Here is an 11,922-nt window from a genome sequence, read left to right as displayed (position 1 = left end):
AGACAAAAGTTTGCCTGCTAAAAAAAAAGGAGAAAAAAAAAGGAAAATGATGTTCTGGTCCGCTAATGTTTTTTCACGCAGTGATGTGGATTCCGGCGTCAGCGTAAGTGGACAGTCATCACTTGAGAAATAGCTGCGATTTTTTTTCCGCTCTTAATTTCAGTGCCAGTTTCAACAAAAACAGCGGGCTTTTATTCTCCGCACATCATCTCTCGCCCAGGATTGCATCCGTTTGAATTAATGTCGCACTCCATAATGGACTTCCTCGGACTGTACTTTTTACAGCTGGCTCTCATCGGTAAGTTGATCAACACTTGAACAATTGATTGTGGTCGAAACCAATGCGCCGTCCTGTGACTGCCCAATGCAGCTCGCATTCGGCTTGATTTTATTTTATTATTCTGTTGTTACTAGCTTTTGTTAAGTCTTTCTTAGTGCGAATGATCTTTAAAGGTCCATATTCGCTTGCTTGTGTCAAAGTTGCATCATGAGATCATTCTTTTGTTTTTTTAACCCCTTTGCAGAATAAGCCGGTTTGTTAATGAGATACACGGATGCACGACAGGGTCAGAAAATGAGGAGAGATTGTGATTTTCTTTTAAAGACCACACAGAAAGCCCGCAAGTAACATCCTATGTGTGACTGGGGAGTGATGAAACAGCGGGACTCTGACAGGCTGCTCACATTTTCTCCACTCGAGAGATGCTCGCTTGTGTTTTTTCGCAGTCTTATTTTGTTCTTTTTTCTTTTTCCCACCCCGCGGGCAGAAGTCCCCTTTGTACATCCCATGTATTTAAACCGTTTCCCAGCACCGGCAGATGGATGTGATGATAGATTACCAAAGAAAAGATAAAGATGCCACCAAGCTGCCGCTGCTGCTGTTATCCAGCTTCGCTGCGAAAATGCCAATGCAGACAAGTGTATGTCAAACTGTTGGCGTGCGCGCCCGCATGTGCCACTTCTCACGGTTCGGTGAGCGTGCGTGTTGGAGGAAGGGGCATGGTGGTGGGGGGTTACGCGCTTGTGCACCTGCCTTTGCAGGTGAATTGTGTTGTCAGTGCGTGAATAGGGAGGAAAAAACAACGTGGTGGTGGTGGTTTGCGTGCGTGCATGCGTGCGTGGTGGCAGGAGAGGAGTGTGTGTGAGCGCGCACACGCTTGAAACGAGCCAGTCAAACAGGGTGTGCGTGATCACATCAAACGCTGAAATCATGAGCAATGACCACCAGCACTGCAGACGCACACGCGCACACACGCACGCACACATGTACACTCAGCTTTTTTCCATTCCTCCACACTTACTTGGGCCAGGTGGTGCAAGTCAGTTTCAGTGCCAGCTTTGTTTTGTGTTTGCCAAACACAAGAGTAGACACCCTGAGTTTTTTTTTTTTTATTGCATTCTATTGTGAAAAAAATATTATATGGAGGGAAAAAAAACTTCCTACAGAACGAATGCTGGCTGGAAACAGGATATACAGACGGAGGGATTTGTGTTTGTTAGATTTATAGCCTCAGTGTTGACAGCTCTCCATCCCGCAGTTCATTTCCTTTTTGCTGCAGATGTGATTTCAGCCACACTCCTGGTGCACTGACAGCAGCCTTATATGCTGGGAGTGAACTGGAAACTCGGGTCTTAGACAAGAGCTTCCACCACCATGAATCCTTAACAAACACTTTCAGCGGTGCTAATACCCCCCGCCCCCCTTGCTGTCTTCCTTCACTTTTCCCATCATATGTAAAACCTGTGTCACCACACTGCTGTCAGTCAAGATATGAGCAGGGTGGTTAACTGGAAGCAATATGTGCTCGGTGGAATAGTCACTCCTCGTCTTTTCTCTGCAGATATTCTCACCTTGTCAAAAAGATGTGTCAAAACGGCCGAGTCACTTAGCCAGAGCCTCATGATCCCGTCCATCAGCCACACAGGGAGAGACGGAGGGGGGATGAAAGGCAGGAAAAGCAGTTTATTCTTAGAAAAGGGGAGGGAAGGTGGCTGGTTTGAATCCTCAGGCGTAGACTGGCTTAACTGAACTTAAGAAAACCAGCAGACTTTATGAGGATTTTTTCTTTTTTTCAGTTTAAGAGGACACATCGGCTATGTGGGATTGCATGCAGCTTTTTTCCTGGGGCTCCCTTACATATAAAAGCATGCTTCTCTACAACTTGCTGGGCCAAACCTGAGCTTTAAAAGCTGCCTGTGGTGTCCAGGGCTGTACTAATATCCTTCCAATCTAATGAATGTTTCTCTCTTACGAAGCGTGCTGTGTGAAGTGGATGTATGCAAGATTAGTGTGCTGTGTTTTTGTATTTTGTTAACTTTGCAGGGCATAAAAACGACGGGGGGAGAAACAAGCATCTATTTACTTCGGCTTTAAATTAGCATATTTACCGCTCAGTCTTGTGATGCTTCACTGATTATCTGCCCGCACAGCTCTGAACATTTTGCAATCATTACTGCAATTAGTTGACCAGGTTTATCTGCATATTATTCTTCTCTAAGTGGTGTGGAGCAAATGAGCATGCCCTGCCTTGCCATTTCTGACATGGGAGAGGGTTTGTAGTGCTTAGCATTCTGTGTGGTCTAATCTTTTATACATGGTAGTGCTTAGCTGGCAAATAATAATGATGGTAAACTCGAGTGGCTATGTTTTTGCCTAACATGTGTTTGTAGCGACTGATTCTCGCAGCGGTGGAGGAAACTATAGATAAGATGTGTCAAGGTGAGGGGGCTGGCTGGGAGGACAGTGTCACATCCTGTAATGAGAACCAGCAGATTAAGAGGAAGGGCATCCATCCACTGGCACTTTGTTTTATCAGCCTGCTTTGTCTAATGGCTGATTAAGTTTAATCATTTTTAGTACAGTAGCTGTCATAGTGTTAGTCAGCTCCACAAAAAGAATAAGATAAGAATCTGCATACATAAAAAACTATTTCTGAAAGTAATGCAAAGCCACAAGATATTATTGATTTGCTAAATGTTGGTAATTTGTGGGAATTAATAATTTTCCTCATCACAACAGGAATATCTGCTATTAAAAAATATTGAAAGTTGCCTGAAACTCATCAATAAGAATGATGAGCAGCATGAGAATGTTTGACCTTCTACAACAAAAGCATGTTGAAAATAGTTCAGCGGGTGTAGGTTAGTCAGTGGTTGTGCTAGTAGATTACCCGTTAAAGCAGAAAGACACTGGAACTGTATCGCTAATATATGCTTTTTAATATTTATTAATTACAAGTAATGTTATTTTTGCAGTCTTGACATTGCATGTGACAGATTTTCATACTCTAACACAGGCCTAGTCAACACTGTCCATATAAAGTGCAGAAACATAAATGAAACATCAACTTAAGCTTTGTATGCCGTGACAGTTTTATTTAGTTTTAACAGCAAGGACTTGGCCATTGTCCAATGTGGATATCACTTTGGTTTGTCCCCTTCTCCCTCCCTCTACCTGCTGAAACAGCACCCTCTCTGGGGACCTGCTGATTGCTGTGCATATGTAACAGTGTTTGTCAAACAGTGTCCTTATAATTCATCAGTCTAATTAAAAAGCAAATCAGTGTCCCAATAATAATCGTCAAGTGTTGATGGTAAACAACAGAGCAAAGTATAGATCTCACTGCCATGTCCCTGATTAAGTTTACTCATTTATCTCATTCCAGCACATTAGTAACTGGTGGTCCTGATTTTTGATAGATGAGATCAGGCAGTAGACTCTGTGTGGACTTTGACATAGTGAGGAGGAGGAAGAGGGCCTGGAGAGGTGGAGGTATGCTCTGGAGAGAAGAGGGAAGAAAGTGAGGAGAAGCAAGACAGAATATATATGTGTTAATGGGAGGGAGACAGGTGGAAAGGTGAAAATGCAAGAAGGAGATATAGTGAAGGTGAAGCCATCCAAAGCAATGGATGGTGCTCAAGAGTGGTGAAGAAGAGAGTGCAGGCAGGGTGGAGCGAGTGTAGACAAGTGTCAGGGGTGATTTGTCTCACAAGGATAGCGGCGAGAGTAAAAGAGAAGCTTGACAAGGTGGTAGTGAGACCTGCTGACATGTATGGTTTGGAGACACTAACGCTGACAAAAAAAAAGGAGCTTTTCATTAGAAATGACCAGAATGAAGAAGATTAGAAATGAGTACATCAGCTTAGGATGAGCAGTTTGGAGACAAAGGTGGAGAAACAAGTCTGAGATGGTTTGGTCATGATCCACTGTGGTGACCCCCAAAACGGATCATCTGAAAGAAGAAAAAAATGGTCATGATTTTTTGATCTTGCGGCCACACACTACTAATTTCGTTGTGGCAATCTTGTGATCACTCAGTAACATTTGATTTCCAGACATAGGTGGCCTGGGGACTCTAACAGAATGTTCAGAGTTTGATTCTGAAATTGTAGCATGGAATTAGATCTGTCATAATCACACAGTCTCACAATAAACACAGCAACCGATAATATTTAACTGTGTTTACGCCATCAGCCATTCTGTACTGTAGCTAATCACGGTTGTTGATCGTGTCAGTGCAGCCTTTCAAATCACTGATTGGAACAAAACACACATTTTGATTTTATATTTTAAGTGTTCTAGATCAAAGTTTCCCGAAAGTAATTACAGCGCTGAGGCTACTGAAAGTAAGCCTGCTGATTTCCATTTCTTGCTAGGTAATTATTTACTGATTAACTTTCCAGTCCAGTTGAACAGATTTTTTAAAGTAGTGCTTCCTTACCTCAGATTAGTATTCACGCCATGGGGACGTAAGGAGGAGCACTGCAAGATACAATACGTTTTTCAGAATCAGAATCAGAATCAGAATACTTTATTGATCCCTGGGGGAAATTATTTTTTGTTACAGTGCTCCATTTTAAACCAACATTAAGACAAGACAGACAATACGCTAACTAAGAATAGTACAATATATACATATATATACATACATACATACATAAGTCACTTATAAATAAATAGTTGGAAAGAAACATGTGTAGCTGTAGCAGCAAACAGTGTGTTAAGTGGATGCGTTGTACAGGGAGATGGCCACAGGCAGGAATGATTTCCTGTGTCGTTCAGTGGTGCTTTTCGGTAATCTCAGTCTCTCACTGAACGAGCTGTCATGCTGTTATGCTGTCTTGCCTTTTTTATAATTGATTTATTTTTTGCTAACCGCAATCAGTCTAAAAAATGTTGCCTTAAAAAGACTTTGAAGTTACAGGCACATATAAGAACTCGCAGTTATGAAAAGTTACCCTTTTAGATTAAATAATAGAGCTGGAAATGAGCACAACAGGTCCGGCGTCGCTACATGTGAGAGTACGTTTTGTGTAAAGAAACAGGTTCCTCTGCTTTTTCTGATCTGTGTGATTACTGAATGTAAGGGGGAGGTGGAAACTTTAAGTATCAAAGCTGTCAAAGGTAGTAATTCACCTTGAACCTCTTATGTATGTTGGCCTTTTATTAGGAGATCTGAATAGAAGTAAACAACTTGAGAGTTGTCATTATAGTATTCCCACTGTCAGTTATATCATTATATCGAGGGCTACACCGGTCTCTGGACATCACACCCTACATTCAGTGACTGCCTTTGTTTCAGTATTAAATAAATTCTATAAAAGGAAAGCTGAAAACAAGCCATGCTGTAGGAGGACAGAATTCTAGCCCAGATTATTAAGACCCTACAGCTGCTGTTCAAGCCTTTGCCTGATTGGTCTCCCAGAAGCAATGAAAGGGAACAACATGTGTGCTCAAAAAAGTAAATCAGCCACATACTTAGTACTGTGCCCGTGCCGACTGAAGTTGCACACAAAATTGGAAAAACTGTTATTGTTGTGTTTGTGCCTCTCTGATGAATGCATGCCCGTTATTCTTTCTACTTTTAGTGGTGGTTTGGTCTCCACAGTACCTTCCCTCATCCCAGGCAAGCAGGGATACATGGGTGCATTAACATTTATTAGACCAAATGCTTGTCAAACATGCTAGTTGCGAAACGTGAGCCCTGCAGCCAAACGGTCTTTTATGGCACAGCGTTGGTGGCTGTTTGCGTTGCTCTCCACCTTTCCAGACAAATTATGGGAATTGAACCTACTAGGAGGCAAAAATGCTCCAATAACCATTTTGTGGCCCACTGATACTGTTTTTTCTTTTCTTTTTCTTTTGCAGAGTCTGATTTTTTTATTCTAAAAACTGTGCCTGACAGCACATATAAACAAAAAATCAACTTACCTTCAATGCAACAATTTTATTTTCTTGGTTTCCTTGAAATTTCTCGCAAACTGCAGTAAGTTACTGGATCTTCACTCACTTAAACAACTGAAAATAAAGTGCTCCTTCACTTGAAAGAGGTATAAAGAACTAAATGAAAATGAGTTACTGTACAGCCATCTTTACCTGACATGTCTGACCTTAACAAACAAAAGCAAGTGCAACAGATTTTTCTTTAACTGTTCTGACCTGTGATCCTTACTGCTCATACCGAGGCTCATACTGGCACTGCTGACTTGCGGCTGGTTCTTAGCTCCAGATGGTGCTAGCTTTGGCACACTTTGTCTTTGTTAGTTTCTTTAAATTTTCCACATTCGGCTAGGTGAGGGTGATTTTTTGCATACATGAAATGGACCATCTCAACATATGGGAAGCTGACTGGATGGTCTGGGCCGAGGATACTGAACATCATCCTGGTCCCTGGCTGGTTGATCGTTGCAGCTCTAATTGGAGGCTCTGGGGCTGTGCTTGCCCGCTGTCCATCGATGCTTAGATTGAATGCTGTGTGGCTGAAAATGTAGCATGAATAGGAAAGTAAGAAGTGTGAAAAACAACAAAAAGCAATTCAACAATCAATCTCAAATTTCAGATCTGCTAAAAAGATGTTTTATGTATATGGTCTTTTACATGATGGGGCTAAGCTAAGACCAGCACAGACTGTTGGTTATTCCACATGTAGATGGGGCCTGCAAAGCTCTGTGCAGCACCTCTGCACAGCAGCCAGTTTCTTAAACAGTTAACGAAAAGTTTTGTTTAAATGAAAAAACAACAAAAAAGTAAAGAGATGAAATACATTTGAAAAGTTTGTGGGAAAAAGCTGCAGTGCGTCGACATTTTATTTTTTTTATCTCCGTTACTAAAAACCCACGTTGCCGTTTAATTCACAGTTATGTAATGTTGTTAATTATCACACCTGTAATGAAGAGTAAATATAAAGAGTTTAGCTGTGGGAAACATAATCACAGCTTTTAGAAAGTTTCACAGGAGAAATATTCAAGTGTAGAGGGACAGTGGAAGAGATTCCACAGAAGATAAGCTGAACATTTCACTCCACGCAAATAGCTTCCTAATTATCAACCCACGCACAGTCTTGGCCAAATTAACCCACGCTCAGTCTCACACGCAGACACACTGAACGTCCTCCAGTGTATACAAACCAAACTCCTACTGTTGCTGTCAGCAGTTTTTCAAACTAATCACTTTGCTTTGGGTGGGAATGAATAATTTGCTCCCTTCATGTTTAGTAACCTTGCATTGTAACTGCTAATATCGCAGTCATTTCCCCGCGTGCATTTATTCGGACAAATCTGAAGCCCGCCCCTGAAACATGTATAATTCATACCCACCCTCCTCTCTCTCCAGGTCTCTGTAGCTGGCGCGGCGTTGCATAGTTTCCTGATTTCCCTTACTTGTAGATACTTCGCTGTGCCTTCAAGTTCCACTGACAGAGAGAAGCGAGAGAATATTGTCGGAGAAATTACAGAAGCAAACACAGCAGAGAGAGGAGGATGTGAATGTGAATAAGCCATGTGACAGCCAGAGAAGGGATTTATTTTTCTGTGAGGATGGAGCTGTCGTTGGGCATCTAACATAGAGGAGATACGTAGTCTCTGTAGAGAGTCTCACCCTAACTGACTTTCTCTTTGGATTCCCGGCACATCGGCTCAGTTCTAAGCCTCAAATTTACTCAGCTGGCCCTTCAAAATCTATTTATACACTTGCGATTGTTTTTCATGCAGAGCACCTGTTGCTCCGCATCCCTAAAGTGGAGATTTAGAGATGGCTTTCCCAAATCTGCACGCTCAATCTTCCCATTTGCAGATACGATTTTTGACGCTCACTCTGTCTTGTGTGATTTATTGGTTTCATTTGTCTAGTTGCTGTGATAATGCTTTGGAGTCACATGGGGGGAAGTGCTTTAGGGACTCTCATTATGACTCAGTGATAGTGACACACTTGGATACTTGGTAGGTTTCATCGATGGTTGACGTTTATCGCCAGCTGTCTTGATGATTTTCTCACTGCTCTCTGCTATCTCTGACAGAAAAAGTATGATTTTAAGAGTATGTGGATGCAGTTAGAGGCAGTTGGAGGTACTGGAGATAAACATTCCCTGAAATAGAATGAATCAAACTCTTGGTAGAGACCAAAATGACTTCTAGTATTAAAACCCTGTCATTTCCATTTGCTTTTGTCGAGGGATGATTATACCACATAGAAAATTACCCTGCCCTTGTGAGCTAAAAGGATCTGGCATTTACTTCCACTGTATTCTGTAAGTTTGTAATGAAAAGGCTGCAGGATGGTCCAAGCAGATTGTAAGAAAGCCTAAAAGGCTGCAATTAATCAGAAGGAAAAGGGTTTTTTTCCCTTAGTTTGAGGGGGTGGCGTTGAGTTGGCAAGGCAGAGAGAATGAGAGGTGGTAATGAAACAAGCTAGCAAGACTCCAAGGCCCTTCATCAAATGCTCACAGTACTTAAAGCCTGTAAGTGTGTCTGTCAGTGCTTATTTAAGTATAAGGAACTTTAAGTGTCTTATTGCAGCTGGTGCAAACCATTATTCGATCCCATACAATAAAGGCTCTTATCACTCCACAATTTTATTGAGAGAGGTGACAGCCGTTTCAAACATTCTCACATATTCTCATTTCACACAGACAGGGCCAGCAAGAATATATCTGATTATCATGAGGCCTCAGCTTCCATTCCCATGATCCCACACATTAATCACACATGCTGTGCCAGTGCCTGTCTGAGAGACTGAGCATACATATTTATTTTTGTCACTTTTCCAGTGTGAACACAGCACAGACTATAAACACTAAAGAGAATATGGTTGTCGCATGGAAAAGGAGCAGGCTACCTTTCTTCTACCTGACAAAAATGGAAATTGGACAATTTAACATGTTTTTTTTTTCTTTGTTTGTTTTTTTGGTTAGTGGGAAAACTGCTTTCAAGGTGGTGCACTGATCCAACCTGATCCAAAAGTTATCTGCCAACACTGAGTACTGATCCAATAGACTTTCATCCCAACTATGAGGAAGAAACTGGGACTCAAACACCAAACTAAAAAAAAAGATTTTAAAAAACTAAAAGTGTTTTAAGTTTTAGAGCTGATATCTCCAAACTGCTGTCGTTTCGCTGTGACACATCTTCCTCCATGCTACTGAACCGAACTGAACTAAATGAATCGTCCCTACATCGAGCTGTTGTGCAACCAATATCCAGTCCAGCGTCTTAAGCCAGGATCTGACTAATAGAGATGTTAAGAGATGGGAATCACCACAATATGATAATATCGCAATACTTCACTCACGATATGATATTATTGTGATTTTAAACATTTTGTGATATGATGAACATTGCCATAACACATGTTGTGATTTATTGCCTTTTTAAAATGTTTTTCAAACTTTTTTCAGTATCTGTTTAAGACAAACTTATCTCATTTCAGTTATATTTTTATTTATTTAACTGCAAAATTAGATTGTCAAGCATCTGCTGTCACCAAAACTGTTTTCTATAAAACAGTCTGCTATCAGTCTGCAGCTGAATGAGGTCAAGTTGACAATTACACGCAATCTGTTTCTGATAATACAGCAATTACCTGTGAAAACTGTAACTTTGTTAGTGAAAATCACATATCTATTGTTGTCTACATAGACTGAAATTCACATTTAACAGAAATTTATTTATTTATTACATTTTTTGTTAGTACCCTTTCTGCTCTATAGCAATATAAGCAGAAAACAACAAGCTGTGCTTAAAGACTAATGGAAACATTTTGCCCCTGTTTGCATTTTTTAATTTAGTGGCGAGTATTTGCAAATTGTAGGCTGTTTACCTTACAATATAAAGCACCTTGAGATAACTATTGTTGTGATTTGGTGCCATATATAAATACAGTTGAACTGAATCAATACCTTTGTCAGTCTCTCTTAGACTGACAAAGGTATTGATGGTATGTCAAATGTCACTTCACATCAAACTGCAACTGTTTACAGAAATGTTGGCACCTATTATGCGACCTGTGCAATTGCCTTGTGATCAGAAGTGACACCTTCAACCTCTGGAGATGCAGTTGGTCGCAAAATGTATTAAAAAATACTTCTTCTCTTTTTTTTGTATATGTAAGAAGGTTGCTGGCCTATTTTTACTAATGTGACTGAGCCATCAGTGTGCTCTGAATTAGTAGATAGGTTTGTCAAGCTAAGTGTGTCCAGTGTTATTTAGTTGAGCCAATTTGGTGGGGGTTTGTTCAGGTAACATTGTCTCAGGATGGTGCAGTATGAGATGAGGCGTTTTGTTCATAATATTCCAGAATATTTGAATTTAGCTAACAAAATATCAGTATTTGCTAATGTTTGTCCCTGTCTTGAAATAATAAAAAAAAAAGAAAAACTGTGCTATAATTCTGTTTTTTCACTCCTACCAAATATATTAGAAACTTGAAGCCATTTTCTTTTTTCTCATATAGCAGAAATTGTTCACGTCTGACAGCCTGTGTAATGTGAAAGAAGGTGCACATGTACGTTTCATGTGGTTTCAATAACTTTAATACCATAGATTGTCACAGTTGTATGGTATATAGCCATAAGTTTTCTTAACATATACCAGAAACTGCTTGAACCCAAATGTCTTAAATCTTTTTATTCTGTCTGTCGACTGTGTGTCCGCTGAACCACTCAGCCAGCTTTCCCGTAGAGGACATGAGTGCATGATAAGAGTGAACCTCTTTATTATAGACATCAGCTTTACAGCATCACCTGTCAATTAGTGTAGCAATTCAATGACATGTTATTTTAAAAAAATTGAACAGCATAAAATGTCTGTCAAGTGCAGTTATACCAGAAGTCAGTAGATTTCTCTGTGGTGCTGAAACACAACGCTTGTTAGAACCTGACAGAAAGTTTGTAAGTGGTTAAAAGTTTGGGGAAATGATCAAAAGGCTGAATCCTCTGCTGCCAGGTTTCTGGTAGGTAGGTATGTTTGTTTGGTGTCAAACTCAACTAATCAAAGATGTTTTAAAAAAAACCTCTTTCACCCAGCAGCAGCAAATTTGAACTTTGCTGAAACTTGACCTGAAATTTGATCTTAAACGTAATCATCAATCCACGACTAAGCAAGAAAAAGAAATACATGCGAGACACAAACAAGTATCCAAAGAAAATCAATCTTTATTAATCTTTTCCTACTACAGCTCACATTTAACTCAGGCTGTGTTAAAGAAGTAGCTCTTCCACTTGTCATCTTACGTTTCCTTGTGAACCCCCGGCAAATGAGAGCAGGCTGCTTCATCCAGAGCAGCAGGCGAATCGTGATGATATCCTGCACCGGGATCTGAGGAGCTAATTGGTTTCTAATCAGGGCTTCAGTTTCTGTGGTGGCGTTCTGCTCAGTCTGTCGAGATAGAAATAGAGGAAAAGTGTGAAATCGAGATTCAGGAATCAGGTTCAGTGCCAGGCTGTCAACTGACTAGACCATGGAGAGGTGGAAGAGGATGGGGATGTGTAGCAATGGGCCAAATCGCTGCAGGCTATCTAACAAGGCAGTCTCAGATGTGTGCCAAATAGCATTTATGAGGGCTAATGAAAGAGCTTGCAACTCAACACTCTTACAAGGTTTCCACTCTGTTGTCTGTAGCAGGCCACCCAGCTGATTTACACTCATCAC

The 11,922-nt window shown here is 40.7% G+C and overlaps 1 protein-coding gene across 1 annotated transcript in view; it reads left to right on the top strand.

Moving 5' to 3' along the window:
- The first annotated feature begins 240 nt into the window (after nucleotides 1-240).
- gfra4a (GDNF family receptor alpha 4a) overlaps nucleotides 241-11,922 on the top strand; it is a 152,936-nt gene continuing 141,254 nt past the window's right edge. Inside the window, exon 1 of the mRNA XM_085391664.1 lies at nucleotides 241-298. Within this exon, the coding sequence (XP_085247790.1) occupies nucleotides 241-298 (58 nt within the window). The remainder of the gene's footprint in view (nucleotides 299-11,922) is intronic.

The sequence above is a fragment of the Rhamphochromis longiceps genome, linkage group LG19, assembly GCF_057381845.1.
Source record: "Rhamphochromis longiceps isolate RC_006_pf linkage group LG19, R_longiceps_female_GT1.1, whole genome shotgun sequence".
Lineage (NCBI taxonomy): Eukaryota > Metazoa > Chordata > Actinopteri > Cichliformes > Cichlidae > Rhamphochromis > Rhamphochromis longiceps.
This window is presented reverse-complemented; position numbering and strand designations above follow the sequence as displayed.